At 43.6% G+C, this 22,067-nt stretch overlaps 1 protein-coding gene across 1 annotated transcript; it reads left to right on the top strand.

The window, feature by feature from the left end:
* The first annotated feature begins 333 nt into the window (after positions 1-333).
* LOC120993621 (leucine-rich glioma-inactivated protein 1-like) lies at positions 334-20,716 on the top strand. Its single transcript, XM_040422099.1, is given in 12 exon segments — positions 334-566; positions 9,029-9,457; positions 11,411-11,482; positions 14,302-14,373; positions 15,267-15,289; positions 15,292-15,337; positions 15,505-15,521; positions 15,524-15,575; positions 16,806-16,984; positions 17,633-17,745; positions 17,748-17,808; positions 19,733-20,716. Coding segments are annotated over 11 exon segments (1,677 nt in total). The 5' UTR covers positions 334-566; positions 9,029-9,269; the 3' UTR covers positions 20,587-20,716.
* Positions 20,717-22,067: the final 1,351 nt, after the last annotated feature.

The following is a 22,067-nucleotide window of genomic DNA, read 5'->3' as shown; positions in this document are numbered from 1 at the left end:
CTCCATGCAGATGTTGTCCTTGGTCGGATTCGAACCCAGGACCCGAGCTCTGCAAGGCTGTGCTGCCCCTGGTTGTGGCTGGTTCCACGTCCTCAAAATAAATTGTAACTATCTTTTTTTTATTCTTCCTTTTCTGCAGCAAATTCATTGCAGTTGCAAAAATGTCACAAGAGCTTGCGCTGAACAGTTACTAAAAACAACAGTTTAACCACAAGCTTTGACAAACGGAGGAGCAATTTGGCACAAGCATGTTCCAAACACACATCATCCAGCCCTTCCCTCGGAGCCATCCGAAGGAGTCTGTCAAACAACACATTGTGTCAGAGACTGCAAGACACCAACACTCTATAGACAAGGGGGGAAAGTGCGAAAATAGTACAGATATAAAGAGGGAAGGGCACGGCCAGAAAAGAGGGGGGCAGGAGACATATGGAGGAGAGGGGGCGAGGGGAAGAACCAGGACTAGAAGACTTCTCAAGAGAGATCGGATCATAAAACATGATGGAGAAGCCAAGAAAGACGGAGAAAGTTTAAGACAAGACTGGTCCTTGTGCACGCTTTATGTGGTAAGTGATATTTTTATCGTGAGAAGACATTTTTGGATCTTTTTACCATGGTTCTGGAAGATGACTGAAGATGTCGGAGAACTTAGATGGACATTTCCATGAGTAGTTATTGCTAAACCTGGTAAATGACCAAGAGTTTTCTATCTATGGAGCACTCATCTATGTGATATTGTTTGTGCTTTTTACATCAGGTTCATTTTGGAATCGGCTCCTTTTTATGCTAATTATTTAGTCAGCACCTTCGTATTCAGTGGCGCTTTATAAAAGAAAAGAGGCAAATGCAAAAATGGGACACAATAAGACAGCACTGTCCCTTTGAGCTTACAATCTAAACCATAAAAACAAGCCGCTCCTCTTGTCTCTCCCTCTTATCGCCATAGGATTTATAGCCATGGCTGAGCAGTCAGTCATCATTATGACCCCTTGAGGGTATTCTGGCCTTGGCCATTTGTCAGGTTGACTTCCAGTAAAAGTCTGATAGGAGGCTGAAAATGTATTTTTTTTATATTTTTGAGCATTTTTGTACTAAAATATGATGGAACATACTCTGGTCTCTTTAATTAACCCTTGTTTTGCATCTGCACTTCTACTACTTGCCCAAAGTGCTTCCCAGTCTACACCCATTGAGATGTCTGTCCTGTGACTAAAGTTAGCGCAAAGTCCGGGCGTAATTTGATCCACTATGTTATTAATATTAGCCGCCATCTTTACAGTCATAGTCTCTGTTAATATACCCGTTCTCATTACACACCCTATTACATGACATCATTAAATAAATCCGAGTGCCCTGACCAAAAGCTAACCACAGGTACTCCTATTACTGGGATCCTCAGCTGTAGAATGTGGAGAACCCAGCAGAAAGTGTTTGGTTTCCCTGCAGCTCCTCCGCAGGTGAAATGAAGTATTACAGAGTTCTTATTGAAAATAACGAGTTGTTCATATGATACATGGGCATGCTGGGTCCTCCAGAATGAGATACTTATTTGCAGTTGCTCTGTGGTCTGGACAACAGCCTACAGTTCTGAAGGAGTAGCTCCAACCTCCCCCCCCCCCTCCTATTAATTCCAAATTTCCAATTGCAATCCACTGTTGATGGGCACAGTATTCTTCATAGAAATCCTTTATTGCTAAAGTTTCAAAGAACGGTTGGGGAAATTTCACTGATGGCTATTGCTCCAGTGCTGGAGTCGGGGCTGCAAGGTGTCGGACCCCCGACGATCCTATATTGATGACCTATACTGAGGTTAACTCATCAATATTAAAATCTGGCAATACCCCTTTAAATCCACTATAATTTGTAATCTCTCTTCAGATTAGATCAGACTGAAGTGATAACACTGCAGCAGGCAGAGGCAGGAAATGGACGGCTTATCTTTTCCGTATTCGCCACCCTCAGTAATAACGCTCTTTATCCCCCCCAGCAGCCCGGAATTCATACATTCTAGTTAAATTTAGCAGCATAATTGTCTCTCTTTTTCATGGTCAATTACAGTGCCGCTCTGTGCCTCAGGCGGGTGGGTGATTTGTAATGGCATCACCCAGGATCTGCATTAATGTATCGCCTTGTTCCTTTAGGAGGATTCTGCAACAGAAAGAAAGTTATTCATTATATGTAGTGTTGCGTGAATCGAAGTCCACAAAGCCGATTTTCCTCGTGCTTCGTGGTAGCAAATCGATTTTACTTTAAATTGTGTAAAAAAAATCAAAAAAAAAAAATCATACTTACCTAAACCATTTGCTCGTGACGGGCCGGTGGCCGCAATCTATCTTGCTTGAAGATCTCGTACGAAATCCTGTGCGCGGTGATGTATAACGTCAGCACACCAGCCCGGCATGATGACGTCATCACGGGCTGCACGAGATATGCAACAGATCAAGCAAGATGGCGGCTGGCCCTTCGGGAGCAAATGGATCAGGTTCATTTGATTTTTAATAAAAAATGTACACTCTGTTATATCAGATGTATGAACGCGGTATCTGAGAGGTACAATGACGGGGGTGTGGCCCAATTGCCGCTCCCTGTCTTTACACCCACTACTTACAAAGGTGAGGAAGTAATTCATTACGAAGTGAATATTTTTAATCAAATCGAACCAAATCAAATTTTTTTATAATTTGCTCATCTCTGGTTATATGCATTGCCTCCTTCCTTAAAGGGGATTGCTTCCATACATTGGAATTTGGGGTGAGGGGTAACTTATTACTGTAGGGTGGTGATGGAATAACTCTGCTTTGAACATGTCCTGCTGTATTGCATCCTGTGAGATGCAGGGTTGACACAAGGCACTGTATCCCGCATCTCCAAGGAGGGGTTAACAAGCACAGATAGCACTCTCCACATGATTTCTAGGTCCCACTTCTTTTGCATCTTGTGCTCCTTTTCCATGTTGCAAACGAGCCAATATTGCATGGGGGGGGGGGGGGGATGGAGGCGTGCAAAAAAAACTCAGGATGTCTCAACATGGAGAGACAGTCTACTGTATAGCAGGAAGGGTGATCACTGTTTAGCAAGCCAGTATATCATGAAGAGGCAGTCTACTGGTCTATTGTATAGTAGTAAGAGGCTGTTTACTGTATAGCAAGCCAATATAGTATGGAGAAGCAGTCTACTGTACAGTGTAATATGAAGAGGAGGTCTACGGTATAGCATGGGAAGGCTGTTTACTTTATAGAAAGTCAGTATACCCTGGAGAGACAACTTAGTCTCTAGCAAGCTAGTAGAGCTTGCAAACATGTAATCTACCAATATATGATGAATCTCATTAATCACTATATATATATACAGTGAGGAAGAGAAGTATTTGAACACTGTGCAATTTTGCAAGTTCTCCCACTTAGAAATCATGGAGGGGTCTGAAATTCACATTGTAGGTGCATTCCCAATCTGAAAAAAAAAAAATTCAGGAAATCACATTGTATGATTTTTTTAAATAATTTATTTGTCTTGCACGGCTGCACATAAGTATTTGAACACCTGAGAAAATCAGTGTTAATATTTGTTACAGAAGTCTTTGTTTGCAATTACAGAGGTCAAACGTTTCCTGTAGTTATTGACCAGGTTTGCAGACACTGCAACAGGGATTTTGGCCCACTCCTCCACACAGATCTCCTCTAGATCTGTCAGGTTTCGGGGCTGTCGCTGAGCAACATGGAGTTTCAGCTCCATCCAAAGATGTTCTATTGGATTTAGGTCTGGAGACTGGCTAGGCCACTCCAGAACCTTGATATGCTTCTTACGGAGCCACTCCATGGTTATCCTGGCTGTGTGATTTGGGTCGTTGTCATGTTGGAAGACCCAGCCACCACCCATCTTCAATGCTCTGACTGAGGGAAGGAGGTTGTTGCTCAAAATCTCACAATAAATGGCCCCATTCATCCTCTCCTTAATACAGTGCAGTCGTCCTGTCCGCTTTGCAGAAAAGTACCCCCAAAGAATGATGTTACCACCCCCATGCTTCACAGTAGGGATGGTGTTCTTGGGATGCAACTAATCCTTCTTTTTCCTCTAAACACGGCGAGTGAAGTTTAGACCAAAAAGTTCTACCTTAGTCTCATCTGACCACATGACTTTCTCCCATGCCTCCTCTGGATCATCCAGATGGTCATTGGCAAACTTCAGACTGGCCTGGACATGTGATGACTTGAGCAGGGGAACCTACCGTGCAATGCATGATTTGAAACCATGACGGCGTAGTGTTCTACCGACAGTGACCTTTGAAACTGTGGTCCCAGCTCTCTTCATGTCATTGACCAGCTCCTCCCTTGTAGTTCTGGGCTGGTTCCTCCCCTTTCTTATCACATTTCTTATCATTAGTGATACCCCACGAGGTGAGATCTTGCATGGAGCCCCAGTCCAAGGGAGACTGACAGTCGTCTTTAGCCTCTTCCATTTTCAAACAGTTGATCTATTTTCACCAAGCTGCTTGACAATTGCCCCGTAGCCCTTTCCAGCCTTGTGGAGGTCCACAATTTTGTCTCTGGTGTCTTTTGACAGCTCTTTGGTCTTGCCCATGGTAGTAGTTAGCGACTGACTGACTGTGGGGTGGACAGGAGTCTGTAAAGAGCTCAGACAGGTGCTACTAATGAGTGGAGTAGAGGTGGATTTTTTAAAGGCACAGTAACAGGTCTTTGAGAGCCAGAATTCTTGCTGTTTCTCAGGTGTTCATATACTTCAAATTCTTTAAAAATCATACAATCTGATTTCCTAATTTATTTATTTTTTATTCTGTCTCTTAGAGTGGGAATGCACCTACAATGTGAATTTCATACCCCTCCATGATTTCTAAGTGGGAGAACTTGTAAAATCGCAGGATGTTCAAATACTTATGTTCCTCACTGTATAGTGCCAGCACTGGAGACTAGGCCTGAATACCTAGGTCTCTTCTGTGTATGGAGTTTCATCTACTGGATGTTGACAGAGGCTGCATGGTTCCAAAGTAGAAATCTGTAACACCCCCATCTACCATGTGACATTTAAAAAAAATTGACTTTTATTGTGGCCCCCTCATGAAACCCAGTGAAATGCCCTTCATTGTACCTCATATAGCTATATCCCGATCTGTTGGTGGCTCATAGTGTTAAAAAGTCCTACAGCAGCCCTCAGAATTTCAAAATTTTAAGATTTAAGACCCAGCCTTACCCAGAGGAAAATTGAAGCAGAAGATTCATTATTTCTGTTCTAAAATCAGAAGTTTTTCAGGAGTGACTTCATCTCCAGAACCTCTTGACCATTGTGACCCTGCAGGTTACTTCTTTCTCTATATTTATGTAACAAATGTTTTTGGATAAAATGTTTTTGCAACTTATTCCAAAAACAAAACAGTCTACTTTAATAAATCACATTGTGCAACTATTCAAAGTATCATCAGGTATTTCAGAGGTCATGAGGGAGGGAAGGTCTTGCTGCCATCAGATGACCTCTTGCACTTGTAGAATTCTATGACATATTTATAGCACCAGGGTCAAAGGTGCAAACTCTGTATAGATATTGAAGGACAAGACACTTGGGACCATTAAAGTGTCCATACAGGAATGACTGATAGGCTCTGTTATGTCTTGTGATGAGTTTCAAAGGGTTCCAAAGTTGTTGTTTTGCATGCTTTTTTCCCATGGATCATTGCTTGCAAGTAAGTCCCTATACTCAATCTAGAGGTCTTCAATGTAAACCACTTTGTCCCCAAAAGGACACCAAAGATAGCAGTCTTACACTGTCAACCCTAACCCCAAATGTTCCAGTGGCGGATCCAGGGGGGGGGCAACGGGGCAACGGGGCAATTGCCCCGCCCCCCTCCCGAGCTGGCGGCGGCGGGGCACAGGGAGATGAGCGCTTCCATTGTGGAAGTGCTCATCTCCATAGTCATCTGTATCGCCGTCCTCAGGACAGCGATACAGATGACTGTGCTGAGGCAGGGGAGGGAGAGGCGTGTCCCTTTCCCTTCCTCTGATAGGCTGCAGGCACTAGTGCCTGCAGCCTATCAGAGGCCGACGCAGGCGGCGTGATGATGTCATTGCGCCGCCTGAGCCGTACAGCGCGGGACACAGGCCGGAAGAGGCCTGCATCGCATCGCTGACATGGAGGCAAGTACAAGTGTTTTTTTGTTTTTTTTATATATACAATACTTTTACTGGCACATGGGGGGCTGTTATTGCTGGCACATGGGGGGGCTGTTATTGCTGGCACATGGGGGGGGCTGTTATTGCTGGCACATGGGGGTGCTGTTATTGCTGGAACATGGGGGGGCTGTTATTAATATTGGCACATGGGGGGTTGTTATTAATACTGGCACATGGGGGGGCTGTTATTAATACTGGCACATGGGGGGGCTGTTATTAATACTGGCACATGAGGGGGCTGTGATTACTGGCACATGTGGGGTTGTTATTACTGGCACATGTGGGGTTGTTATTACTGGCACATGGGGGGCTGTTATTACTGGCACATAGGGGGCTGTTATTACTGGCACATGGGGGGGCTGTTATTACTGGCACATGATTGGGAGTTGCTCTTGTTACTGGAACATTATTGGGGGCACTATAGGTGCATCTACTGAAGCCACAAACAAGGGGTATTTTATATGGGGTGCTCTGTACAGTACAATTTTATACTGGGACACATTATGGTGGGTACTATGGGGAAGGGGGGAGAGGAGTACTATGGGGTCATCTACGGGGGGCACTAAGAAGGGGTATTTTATACTTGCAAATTATGGGGGACACTGAGGGCATCTACTGGAGCATTTTATACTGGTACATTATGGGGGGGCACTAGGAGGAAGGGGGGGGTGGAGCACTATGGGGGCATTTACTGGGGGCACTATATAGGGGTATTTTATACTGGCACATTATGGGGGCACTATGGGGACATTAGCTCACCTGGGGCATTACAAGGGGGTATGTTTTGCACATTATAAGGAGAATTATTTCTACTGGGGGGGGCATTATGGTGGGCTTTATTACTCCCCCATGGTATGACCCCTAGTAGCAGAACCAGCCTCTCTCTGCTCTGCTATCCTTCTGCCTCTTCTCCAAATCCTTATTATGAAATATTTCTCATTAGGATAAAACACAACATCAGCTCCACCGAGCCCCCGGCCAAAGTGTTGAAGTGGTGTCCGAGATGCCCAAGGGCCAAGCCAAGTAACTGTAAGTTTTCATGTGGAATATGTTTTTTATACACATATAGCATACACTGTGCCCCACAATATACAGTATACCTCTACACTGTGCCACACAATATACAGTATACCTCTACATTGTGCCCCACAATATACAGTATACCTCTACACTGTGCCACACAATATGGAGTATACCTCTACACTGTGCCACACGATATACAGTATACCTCTACACTGTGCCACATGATATACAGTATACCGCTACAATGTGCCACACAATATACAGTATACCTCTACACTGTGCCACACAATATACAGTATACCGCTACACTGTGCCACACAATATACAGTATACCGCTACATTGTGCCCCACAATATACAGTATACCTCTACACTGTGCCACACAATATACAGTATACCGCTACATTGTGCCCCACAATATACAGTATACCTCTACACTGTGCCACACAATATACAGTATACCGCTACACTGTGCACACAATATACAGTATACCGCTACATTGTGCCCCACAATATACAGTATACCTCTACACTGTGCCACACAATATACAGTATACCACTACACTGTGCCACACAATATACAGTATACCTCTACACTGTGCCACACAATATACAGTATACCTCTACACTGTGCCCCACGATATACAGTATACCTCTACACTGTGCCACACAATATACAGTATACCGCTACACTGTGCCACACAATATACAGTATACCTCTACACTGTGCCACACAATATACAGTATACCGCTACACTGTGCCACACAATATACAGTATACCGCTACATTGTGCCCCACAATATACAGTATACCTCTACACTGTGCCACACAATATACAGTATACCTCTACACTGTGCCCCACAATATACAGTATACCGCTACACTGTGCCACACAATATACAGTATACCGCTACATTGTGCCCCACAATATACAGTATACCTCTACACTGTGCCTCACAATATACAGTATACCTCTGCACTGTGGAGTCTGTTCTATAAGCACCATTGTTTTGTGGCGGCGGACAAAAAATACTCTGGAAGTGCCCCTCTCAAGACCAGGCTCTGGATCCGCCACTGAAATGTTCTAGATTTTCTTTCTTTTCTTTTTTTTAAGTCATTGTTGATTATTATATAAAGGCAACAATGTTTTAATGACTTCTGAGCAGTATATACATAGATGATCATCTATTGTAAAAAAAAATTAACCCCCATAAAAGTGTTCATCATGGGGGTCCATCACCCGAGAGTCAATGTCAGCAATTTTTTTTCTCTGCAGTGCCTCTAGAAAAAAATAAAATAAAGCATTACAGTCAGTAAAAGTCCCCAATTATCATATTCCACCTATAATAAAGGTGTCTTCTTATGTTTTTATTGGTCAGTTATATGGACACTTGATAATACATTTGGTTTATGCAGTCTATATGTCTGTGGGGTCTTTGCATCTATGTGGTCATTATGTCAATAGGGTTTTTACATCTACAGGGTCATTATGCCTACGGGGTCTTCATATTTGTGTGGTCATCACATCTACGGAGCCTTTATATCTATAGGGTCATTTCATCTATGAGATCTGTACATCTATAGGATCATTACATCTATGGGGTCTTTTTATCTATAAAGTCATTACGTTCATTGAGTCTTTAAATCTATAGGGTCATTACTTCTACAGGGTTTTTACATCTAAGGGGTCATTACGGCTATAGGGTCTTTATATCTATGGGGTCATTACATCTGTGGAATGTTTACATTTATAGGGTCATCACGTCTATGGAGTCTTTGATGGGTCTTGCTTAACCATACGCTTCATGCTTTATTTTTAATTGTAGATTGAAAATTTCTGTTTTCCAAAAAGACAGAAACCTAACCAAGGCAGAGCGTGAAGATAAACCAAAGACCATGGAACGTGAATGTAAATAAGAGGAGCCAATGGAATGTACAATGCTATAGTCGGTGGGACCTAAGGTGGAATGGTAGAGATGACTGAGAACACTGTGTATAAAGTAAAATAAGAAGATATGATATAACTATGAACATGATACATTAACTGAAGTGAAGACCCAACCAACAATGAGACCATCAATCTGCCTGTCTGTTGCCGTTATATTCTTTTGGGGAATCATTCCCTCTTGTTTGATGAGGGCAAAGAGACCCCAAAGATGGAAGTGTCCAACATCTTGTAACTGTACTATTGATAATGTCCTGTGTGATGGGTCCAGCTACATTCCCAGCAACTATTCCTTGGATATCATCTCCGTGTAAGTAAAACCAAATCCACCAAACTCAATGTCTAACTGAAAGTAGGGTTCTATGAAGTCAATCTTGAATGCCCCACATAAACTAATTACGGTAAAAGTATCATACAAATTTTTCCCAAAATCCTCATTTGCTAACTGTTGGCCACCAAGTCTAATGAACACCAATTTGGCTAAGCTATTTTAGACATATCTGTCAAGGGATGGACTTGGCACCTACAACGAGAACGGAGCCGGGAGAGCTATGGCTGGAGGACCCCGGATTTTCCGGGGTCCGTCCACCACCAAGCGCTGCTCCCATAGAAGTGAATGGGAGTGCACTGTGCACATGCTGCCCCTGCTCCCATTCATTTCTATGGGGCAGACTGAAAGAGCCGAGCCAGTGCTCGGCTATTTTTGGCGGCCCCATAGAAATGAATGGAGGGCGGCTGCGCATGTGCAGTGCGCCCTCCATTCATTTCCCCACTCCGTTCTCATTGTAGGTGCGAGTCCCAGAGGTGGGACCCACACCTATCAGACAATGGAGGCATATCTTAGCAATATACCCCCATTGTCTGTGATGGGAATACCCCTTTAACATTTTTCTAAGAAGGTTGGCCAAAAAATTTACCAAAAGAGTACACTTTGTTGAGGATGACCTTGTTTCTTCCACCAGAACACCTCAATAACATTATATTCTAGAAGGGACATTAATACAACTTCCAGTCTTATTAGTGTGGGTTCATCAAAGGCCTACCTACACTCTAACGTCAATGGGCAGCATAGAAACTATAGATATCCTTGTTCTTATGCTGATTAAATTCCCATCTGAGAAGTAATTCCGAATGTAATTATCCCGCTGGAGCCCTCTAAGAATATCAGAGAACAGCTATTATGCATAGACATTAACTCATATTTTTAACATGTTCTTCACTAAGATGAAGTGGATATTTTTGTAGGCTGGGCCAACATTAATAAAAATGCAGCCTGCCGACTACACATAGGCATAAAGCACAAAGTATTCCAAGTGCATACTTACCATAGTCAGACCATTCAGGACCTATTTCAAAAAGAGTGCATAACATATCTACCCTATTCTACTATGCCATGAGAACTTTGGGACTAACCATAACCCTCCACCCTATAAAAAAAAAAAACAACATTTATCAAAAGGGTGGAACTGAACAGAGGGTCACAACACTCTTTCTTAAAAGGCATTAGAAAAGACGGGAAAGCATCTACCTAAGCAAGAGAAGGCTACCTGACCCTGTCTCAGATGGTTGGAGAGTGGGAACATGTTTAGGGTTTACACTGAGCCACATGACAACGTACTTTTTGTGTATTTTTGTGTGACATTTGGGCAACGTAACCATAATCTTGGGTTTTCAAAAGAAAGAAAGGAGCCACAGAACTCCTATATTAGATTAAGGGGCGGGTGGCATCAAACGATTTGGTAAAAACACCCAGTTAAATTTGCTATGGGGCACATTTCACTCTGTATTCCCTCCCTTGTATCTGTGACAACTCCTTGTGGATTAATGAGCTACATCCAAAGAATGTTTCTGAATCTTAAAAAATGCCCACCTCCAGTCTACATCCTACCATACACATGAGAGAATGGCCACCTTGCGTCGGATCAGTTGCCTGTGGGTTATTTGTATGAACAATCCCACCAGCAATGTGCCAGATTAACGTGACTCCACGGTCCTTGAGCACACTGGCACATGACTGGCCAAATTGGGCAATCATGCAAACACATGTAGATTCAGCCATCAACCATCAAAATTTTACAACCTGCAACAATTGTTTGCATGATTTTTTCAAACAACGGTCAGCCTTAATTGCCAAAACTGTCCATTTCAGCCAACTTTAATCTCATGTGCATGGCCAGTTTCAGAAAGTTAAAGGTGAGGTCCTTCAAAGTCTTGGTCTTGCCTTGGTTTCCTGGCTGATAACCTACTCCTCATTATTTTACAGCTCGTTCCTCAGATGTGGCTTCCATATTATCCCCTCCGACAGCTTCGCCCAATCCCAGACGTTGCAAATCCTGTAAGTGTTCCCATTAGCTTCTAATTGCTTGTGACAAAACTGAACTGTCTCATTGCTTTCATTCTGCGTTAGTATAATCGCTGCAGGCGCCGGTATAATCCCACAAATGAGCGGCGGTGATGTCTAATTTCAATGTTTTGTGTTTCTATTTTTGCAAAGAAAGATGATAAAATCAAATGAGCAGTGCTTGTAGAAAGGACTTCCTGCGCTCAAGGATATAACCAGGAACGTGTCCTTAAAGAGCACCTGTCCGCAGGATCAACCCTATTAAATGAGACATCCTGCCTGGAAGGGCTGATCCTGCTTATTAAGATGATGCCTAATTTGTGGAAATTAGTTGTGGCGTTCCCAAGAAGAAAGACTTTTATCCTTTTATGGAAATAAGGGCTTGGGTGCACTGATGGGTGGGGCCTAGCCGCTTGGTGCACTGATGGGTGGGGCCTAGCCGCTTGGTGCACTGATGGGTGGGGCCTAGCCGCTTGGTGCACTGAAGCCCTAAGTTGCATAAACAATAAGTCTTATTTCTCAAGAATGCCACACCAAATTTTTACAAAGCAGAATAAACCCTACCAGGTAGTATGTCTGTTTAATAGGGGTTATTGTCCTCACAGGTGGTCTTTAACTCAATGCCACACATTTGGGTAACCTAATATTTGAAGCCATCATGCAAGAACAAGAAGTAGGCATCCATCTTGAGAGCCTTTGAGGAAGGGGGACAAATTCTGAATAAAAAAATAAAAAAGACTGGGCCCTGTGTCCAAGATGTGGTAAAATGGTAGGTGCCGAGATACAATGAGTGCTTCCCTTTATGCACTGATGAAGAGATCACCACCGGTCACACAGGAGTAGACAGTAGACCCAAAGGCAGCCATGCACATTCAGTAGCTGTCGGCCCGAATGGAAGAGAGCCATCAGCGCTCACCAGACAGACATATAGGCCTATTTATGCCAGAAAAGTGACGCAAATCAATTAAAGGGTCACTCGAGGCAAGACTAAAAATGAATACTTTGGCCAAGTTATGGAGCTGAATATGCTCCAAAAGTTTCATTCACGTGGAATGCTGCCATTTACAGAGATCCCAGCTGTCTCCTACTAGGCCGCAGCTGAAGCCTGTGCTGCCATTGCTACAGTGTATGAGAAATATTCCCTGCAGGATACAATACTGTGGACCACAATACCAAGCACAGCCACTATACAATGGACGGCGATTTGCTCGGTGTGCTGTGAGAAAGTCACAGCAATCACCAGAGAGCCACAGCCTCTTCACACAGGAGTTGGACCACCACTGATAGCATATCGATGACCTAGCTTGAAGGATAGGCGATCAATATTGAACTCCCAGAAAACCTCTTTAATGGGCAGATTTAGTACTGAGCCAGAATATCATAATTATCGAGAGTTCGATTGCATTTTGTATTCTGTAATGAATATCTGTGCATTAGAGAAAATGGAATTCAGTCTATTCCAATGCAGTGCTGCCACCTGCAGGCTTGCATTGGAATATACTAGTAATCGGCCTGTAAGCCTTTTACAGCTTAGGGCTATTACTAGCACAGGGAAGGCAGCCCGGGCCGGGAACGCACAGTTCCTGGTTTTGCGCACCCAGATGCCATGGCATCTGAGGGGTTAAATGTCCACGAATGGCACTACCGTAAATCACAGATATTAGCAGAAACCTGGCAGTTATGGCGCCCGCAGCCCCTGCAAGCGGGCACACTCTTTAAAGACCGGATTGCTACATGTATGGCAGAGGTTAACCAAAAAGTTCTATTTTGGTCGCATTCGACCCACAGAACATTGAGCCAATACCCTTCTAGCTTGTCCATTGATCTTTAGCAAACTGCAGATGGTAAACAATGTTCTATTTTGGAAGCTTTTACTTTTTCCTTGCAATCCTGCCATGCACACCATTGTTGTTCAGTGTCCTCCTGATGGTGGACTCATAAGCATGAACATTTGCTAATTTGAGAAAAGCCTTTAGTTGCTTAGAAGTTACCTTGGGTTACTTTGTGACCTCATGGACACTCCAGGGGAGGGTACTAATGGTCTTGCATTTCCTCTATTTGTACACAATCTGTCTTTAGAGAAGGTTTTATAATCTTTTCCAGCCTGATGAGCATCAACAACTCTTCTTCTGAAATCCTCAGAAATCTCTTTTGTGACATGCATGATACACTTCCACAAATGTGTTGTGAAGATCAGTCTTTGATAGATCTCTTTTCTTTACATAAAACAGGTCGCCCACTCACACCTGATTGTCATCCTATTGAAATCCCCTGACTCTAATTCCACCTTCACATCTGCTAATCCTAAATGTTCACTATATTTTTACCACTAACAGACAGGTGATATAGGATAATTTTCCTCAATAAAAAAAAATTACCAAGTCGAATAGGTTTGACTCACTCACTGATTTGGTTCTTTATTTACTTTTAGGACTTCTGTGAAAATCTGATGTAGTTTTTAGGTCAGGTTTACACAGAAATATAGAATACTTTGAAGGGTTCACAAACTTCCAAGCACAAACTGTATATATCAGAATGAGGAACCCACAAAGTTTGCAAACTCCAATAGTGTTTTTGCTTTAAGCAACGATGTAGCTCATGTAGAATGTTTGGTCACTTTCATATGGGTTGGAATTGGTCTGACTTTCTACCATTGCCCCTTGTGCAGGGGAACATGTATATTTACTCATACAGTATATCTCTGTGTGGTCAATTCAACAGGCACCATAAAGATCTGGACCAATGTCTTGAGTTGATTGTCTTTACTTCCCATCTTCTTGGTGGATTCACTAAACTGACTTTGGTCTTTTTAGGCTCTTCACATCTTGTTCCTTTGATGACATTTCTGACAATGCCTTTCTGAAGCTGAAACACTTGGAATACTTGTAAGTTCTGCACGAGAAGGACTGTGCACTCACATTTCTACATGATGGTCCCTGTGAGGACTATATATCTCCTGCCAAACAGATGCTATCGGAAGATGACTTTCCTTAGTGGTGATCTGATCCAACTTTGGAAAGAATGCTCAGGTCCTCACATAAACCCTTCATACAAAAGTGCCAAGTTAGCTTTGGAAGAAGACCCATATATTTGACCCAGTCTGTTGCCACTGTTTTATGGAAATGAATATTTTGGGGGTCTTCAGATTCTTGTGATCTTTTCCCCTAAAAATCATTGCACATTACAGTATAAAAATCTATTGCTATGCATAAACTCCATTATTAGACACAACTGTAATTATCCAGAGGTGGAAGACATGGTTTTTGACTGTTTTTGACCTTGGCCAACAAAGGATGGCCAAAGAAGAACTAAAACACATATCAGACATAGTTTCTAGAAATGGATAACCCTTTACACCCTACTACTAAGGGCTGTTCTGTGTGCACCATCCAATACACAATCTAGGTTGACTTCCAATAGCTTGTTGAAGAGAGCCTCCCTATTAGGACTCATCTTCATCCTCACCGAAGCAAAATGGCTGATCTAAACCATCATTTTGGAGACCATTTGGCCACAACACTGAGGCAAAATGTCAAGTGACTCCAGATCTCCAAACAATTGATGATTTCACTCCAATAAGGGAATTATGGGGGTCATGTGGACTGGGAAGGGTAGGGGTCAAAACAAGTCAACATGCCTTGAGTTCTGGTTATAATACCTTGTTGAAGTCCCTTCATGGCCATCACAGTTTCAAAAATCCAGCTCCTACCATTAACATCTCTCCTTATTTCTACATTCCTATAGATTATGTCTAAATAAGTGTATTTAACTTCTTCAGGTTCATTGAAAACAACAATATAAAGAGATTTCTGGAAACGCGTTAAGAGGCCTGAGGTCGCTGATACACCTGTGAGTATGAACTTATGAGGGATATGATCTTGACTGAGGTTCTTGAGAAGATCATGACACTATGAGCCCAGTCTTCTTCATAGTGAGGACTGTTCTGTTGGGTGATGTGACCTCTTTAAGGCGAGGATGAGGGTTTGCGAATAATTTCTGCTTTCTTTCCCGTATAGGAGTCTGGCGAATAATCACTTGAATCTCTTCCCAGCGGATTGTTTCGGACACTCACAGCCATCAAACACATGTAAGGGGTGAACTCAGTGTGGCAGTACCAGGAGGGCACCGTCCTTAGTGATACTGGTTTTAGGCTTGTCTTCTCCAACCTCTGTTTTCCACCCGTTGCAAGAACTACTCAAAGACTACTCTTTGTACAATGAGAGGGGGGATGAAGGGAGTTTAGTTTTTCAACAGCTGGGGGAGTCAAGAAATGAGAGCATCCGTCTTAGACCATCCCAGTATGACAGAGGAAGATGGCCAAGTTGACTACATCAATGTATACATATGCGGAGGACATATAGCAGAGGGCTTCTTGCTCTTCAGTAACTCTTCGTAGAGCACCTCCTATATGTTAACCCCGGCAGTACAAGTAGTAGTCTCTTAGGCCACTTACCTACTTACAAATACAGTATATTCCACCTGGGGGATACGAAGCATCTTCTGCTCCATCAAGAGGTTCTACCACTCCGGTAATGTCAAAGATCAGGGCTGTCAGCTTGGGGAAGTAAACCTTAAAAGTTCTGTGTTTGTTTGTCACTAATGTCAATATCCCTGCTTGCTGTCAGTGAATTTTGTTTCATTGTATTTACCTCTAGAAGACAAAAATACCTAACATTTTATCTGGTCTAGACAATCCTCTGTGAGATCAAAACGCTCTCGGCACAAAAATATCTCCCCTGTTCTGACAGTTCGTTACATGCATCAGTGCAGATAAAATATATCAGACTGTTGATCTCATGCAGGATTGTCCAAACTGGACACAGCTTTCGCTGCATGCATATAAACAATGTTGTCCCACTCATTGACAGCAAGCAGAGATCTTCTGAGTTATTTGGAGCTCAAATTTTATTAGAACTCTGCAGACCTTCTCATAGTAAGTTGATTGAAGAGGTTGTTTCAAGATTTAAACATATCCCCTATCCATGGGTGGGGGTCCGACTACTGCTGGTCGAGCATGCTCACTGCAGCTCCATTGATCTGTATGAGACTGCCAGAGACAGCTGAGCGCTTTATCCGGCACTTCTTTAGAGAGGACTAGAGCGCCAATATACAAGCTTGATCAGGACCCCATTTTATATGGGGGTCCCCAATTCTTGTGCTCGCCAATCAGACGGGTATCCTCTGTCCTGTAGATGGAGAATAAGTTTAAATCTTGGAAAAACCCCTTTTAGCTTTATTTAAGACTGGACAGCCCCTCTAAGAGATTTAAATGATGGAGCTGAGGAGGGGGTCTTTAACTTTTCGACTGTTCTTGCAGAGACCTGCGAGGGAATCCTTTACACTGTGACTGTCAGATAAAGTGGCTGGTGCAGTGGGTCCATGGAGCGGGGAAGAACGTGGCGGTGTGGCCTCCGTTACCTTGTGAGGAACCAGCAAAGTTCAAGGGCAAAGGCTTACACGAGCTCGCCGACACGGACTTCTACTGTGTGAGCAGCAGTGAGTGCGACCCTCTTATCAGCAAGCGACATCTGTGGCTGGGAAAGCTGTGTGAGAACCAATAGGATCATCATTACGGGTATCACCCAGCTTTCCCAGACTCCTTAATGGCAAATTCTCTACTAATTGGAGCTCATGTACATTGTTTCCCCTCCAGCAGGGGGCAGTAGGAAACTGTTTGCTTTGCGAAGGCCTTTGCTGTAATTCCTACACCCCGCCACTCTAATACGGCTGCGTCACCATTGATATTTCATATTTTGGGGATATTTATTATTCTGGACCGGTGGTGGACGGGTAAGGGGGAGTTTGCATCAGCGTTCGTAATTCCGTTATAACGGAATTCTAGGACGGAACGCAAAACGGAACCCTTTAAGAGGCATTCTGTTATATGGGCACAAATAACGGTTCTGTTTGTGTGATTTTCTTTTCCGGCCTGGATAACGGAAACCAAACGGATCCGTTATTTTTGCCGATAGACCTGTATTATGATGGATTAAAGCAGAATGCCAATTAAAGGCTTCCGTTTTACATTCCGTCCTTAAATTCCGCTAGAACCCTCTTATAACGGAACAGTATAACGGAATTACGAACGCTGATGCGAACCCACCCTAAACCGCGTGTAACGAGCATCTCTCCCCCCCCCCCCAGGCATTGTACAGAGATGGATGTTTAAGCTTCCGTCCTTGTCCGTCAAGGCCTTTGAGTACAACTCGGAGGCAGTAAGCCAGTCACGTCGGATCACGTCACCGTTCGAGGGCAGGATGCACCTTCATTGGAGTGGGACCATGTGGCGTATGAATTCAGATACTACGACAGTATCAAAGGTAAGCGCTTCCATCCAGGGGTCACTAGACAAACCCTGTGGAACAAGTAATTAATATTTGCTAAAATAATAGTAAGATCTCTGCTTGCTGAGCGGTCTAGTCAGATCTCCTACAGCTGAAAGTTTGTTACAAATGTATCCATTCTAGACAATCCTCTGCACTCCAGACTGATACATGTTACCTGCACCGATACATTGTAACAACCTATCGGGATAGGAAAGGTTTGTGCTGCCAAGAGGATTTTGTAGACTGGATGCAACTGTAGCAAACCTTCAGCAGAGATAAGTATTAGGATCTATGCAAATGTTCAGCCTCTGGATGTAACCTGAATGAAAAAAAGAAAGCAGAGATCTTGAAAAGAGTGCAGAAGTGAAACACAAAGTCCATACATAAAATGGACATCCCCTTTAAGGGGTTATACTCACTAGACATTTCAGGTGGTGTGTGCATTGCACAGAGCGGAGGTCAGTGACTCTCCAGCGCTTCAACTGTTGTGAAACTGCAATCCCATCATGCATACTTTCTTGGCTGTTCTCGGGACTCCCATGAAAGAGACTGGAGCAGGCTGGGAGTTGTAGTTTCACAACAGCTGGACGTTGCAGACCTATGCCGTAGGGATACCCATTAGAAATCTGTACTGGAATCTGCTGACTTCCGCAGGGTACTTTAAAGGGGTATTCTTATGTTATGCTATTAGGGCATATCTCTAGCATATTCTGATCAGTTAGGGTCAGGGGCGTAACCTCTGGGAGAGGATAGCCATGGTGCCGCTGTGCAGGAAAGATCCACTCGAGAGCTTTACTCAACCAGCGCTGCGGCCCCTTCATCCTGAACCTCTGCCCTCCACCCATTAGGATGTCGTATGTCATCACTTCCTCTAGTGGGAATACCCTTTTAATGCTCTACCATCCTCTAGACCAGGGCTGGCCAACCTGCGGCTCTCCAGCTGTTGTAAAACTTCCACTCCCACCAAGCCCTGCTGTAGGCTGATAGCTGTAGGCAGACTGGGCATGCTGGGAGTTGTAGTTTTGCAACAGCTAGAGAGCCGCAGGTTGGCCATCCCTGCTCTAGACCGGTTTTCCTTCAGTCCTCAGGGCTCACCTGGCGGCCATGATTTCAGAATATCCCACAGAATAAATACCTGTGGTAAGTCCTGATGCACTAATTATATCACCTGCTCAATACGAAGGAGATTCTGAAAACACGACCAGCAGGTGGATGACTTCTGCTTGTAAATGTATTGACTCCAGCAGGAACTTTATGTGGAAGAACTGCTTACTACAATGCAACTTCCAAATAGAAATGAGATTTTAAAGTGCAACCTTGACCAAAAACTCAAAACTGAACTTTCACTTTGATTTATGGAGCTGTAGATGCCCCCAAAGGCTTACTTACCCTCAACAGATTACCCAGGGCTCAGCTGAAGCTTGTGTTGGGCCATGTCTCCCTAGGGTTTGTCCTTTGCCACCCTGAATTGAAAAACTCCCACACTAGCCAGCAGAGGGAACATTTGCCCTGTAGACACCAAGGCTTCCATTCGTGGGGCATGTTAAGCTCCATACCTGATCTGCCAGGAACACCAACTTTGTAGTTTAATTTGTATAATTAGCATCCCCCATTTGCTTCATGCCACTGGACCATTCCACAAAAACTGAGATGGCTGGGTGGTATGGACAACACTGCTCAGAGTATAGGCCAGCACAGGCTTTGTCTGCGAAATAGATGAGGATGATGAAAGACCTTGGGTGAGAAGGCAAAAAAAACTGGTGGCATAAACAGGAAGATGTGCCCAAGATCAAACCGCCTTCTAAAAATTTCTGAGGAAATCTACACAGACCACGTTATATGGTTATGATCCTTAAACCTACACAGACCACGTTATATGGTTATGGTCCTTACTTGTCTTCATGCTTTGAACACTCAGGTATCTCTGTGGTCTCCTGCCTGCCGCTGGTAATTGGTAAGCAGCTCTTCGTTGTGGTGGCTCAGCTGTATGGTGGCACCTCAGTCTACCGCCGGGACGCCTTACCAGGGAGCCCATCTGCCTTCCATCGCTTCCAGCACTTTCCAGATATCCGAAAACCCAACGACATAGAAAGCTTCACCTCAGCAGAAGGCGAGCACTACTTCATCATAGCCGATAGTGCCAAGTCTGGAGCCAGCACCTTGTATCGGTGGGATGGCCGTGGGTTCTACCCTCAACAGCAGCTACCGCGGTGGTACCGTGACACCGATGCCGAACCTCTTATTCTCTCAGGTTCTCCACACCTCATCATGAGCAGTGGTTCCCAGAGGCCTCTTGTGTATCGATTCGAGAACAAGCATCTACAACGCCTGACCGATATTCCAGAAGCTTGGGATGTCTATGCAGTCAAGCACTTCACTGATGCAGAGGATGGCATCTTCGCCTGTTTGGTTCGGTATATGGGTGACTCGTCCCTCGTCCGCTGGGATGGCTCCATGTTTCGACAACTCCAGCAGTTACCCTCCAGAGGATCTCACGTCTTTCAGCCTCTGTTGCTTGGCCAAAGATGGCATGCCCTTCTAGGAAATGACTTTGGCTATACATGGGTCTACCAGCTGGAGAAATGGAAACATTGGGAGATTGAAGAGTCCAATGACAAGGAGGGGCCGATAGGACCTTTGGTGCCATTGCAGGAGCTCAAAGTCCTCGAGGCTCGAGCTTTCACCTCTCTCCGGGTGCGGGGACGGCAGTTCATATTTGTGGCCAGTTTTGGAGGGGACACGGTCGTGTTTGAGTATGTGGAGAAAAAGTGAAGGATGCAAAGGAACTGGAGATGCTCCTCTAGGGCTAGACCAAAGAACTGAAACAATGAATGGTGGGAAAAAAAACTATTTTACAATATTTTTGTTTTAAAGGGTAAAACTGAATAAAACCCCAGATTTACGAGGTGGTGATAGAGACCGATGATGTCACTGATTATGATTCAAGTATAAGGACAGGACTGGAGCTCGAATAATTGGTAAAAAAAAAAACCTTATGAACAAAAATGTAAACTCATCCCTATGACTGTATGAGCCTCTCACCTCTACATTGCAAATCATGAGCCCTCTGCAGACATAGTATGGCTTCTACATGATAGAAGCTTTTGACTTATGTCCCTGACACATGATTTTCCACTAGGTGTTAGGCTCCAACCTTATTTTCCCTTCAGTTGATAGTTGCACATAGTCATGTGACAACTAAGCTCCACCCAGGAGGAACAGGAGTGTATCATTATAGGGTGACAGAAGGGTTTCTTTGAACATGGTGATAAGGGCTGGCATCAGAACAAATGAGATCTCATCATTCCCCTTACAGGTTAACACGCTATTCCAATGTAAATGTAACAAACGATCAGCTGTGAATGTAATATGTGAATGAGGAGAACCTGTCATAGCCGTAAAATAAACCAGTGTAAACCAGGTACATGAATCCAGCTTATTATATCCAGTCACACGGACTAAGCAATAAAAAAAAAAAAAAAAACACGGGGTAACTGTTCCATGTCAAGTCTTATTGGTCAAGTAGCTCTGGGTTAGTCACATGATATGAAGTCGCTACCACTTTTTGAATAATTTGTATCCCAACCTCTTTTGCAGTAGGAGTAATTTTTCCACCAGAGGGCAGTGTCCTCATGTCTTACAATAGGAATAGGCACATTTATAAACTGAGAATTCACTGTAGTTCTCTCAACAAAAGGGTGACATTATCAGAAGTATTTTATTCACAAAATGGGAATCATCAATCAAGCCCTGTATATCCCCTAAAGTGTACCCCCCCCCCAAAAAAAAACACAAAAAAAATAAACAAACACTAAAGCCAGAAAGTTGATTCCAAGCAAAATAATGCTAAAGGCCCACCAGATGGCACAGGTGGCTTTAGACATTTTTTTCGAGACACTACCACTAAATGACCACTAGGTGGCACAACTTATATGTTTTCTGCAGTAGTACCATTGATGAGCCCCAGGAGCCACTGCACAATTTCTTTTTTTTTTTTTTCTGTAGCAGTATGCAAAAGTGAAAAAGTTCTCACGCCTTCAGCAGTGTAAACATTTCTGCAAATATTTACTGTATATGTAGCTTATGAAATAGACCTCCTGCAAGAATCAATATAATACCCAGTACATCCAATCTAAATTACATAGGGTGTGTTGTGTGTGTGTGAGTGAGTGTGTGTGTATATAGATATATAATTTATTTATTATAGTCCTGGGCATCACATTCCTTCCAAAACACTTGAGGGACACAAAAAA

Source organism: Bufo bufo, chromosome 1, assembly GCF_905171765.1.
Source record: "Bufo bufo chromosome 1, aBufBuf1.1, whole genome shotgun sequence".
NCBI lineage: Eukaryota > Metazoa > Chordata > Amphibia > Anura > Bufonidae > Bufo > Bufo bufo.
Note: the sequence above shows the minus strand (reverse complement) of the source record. Positions and strands in the feature narration are given on the sequence as shown.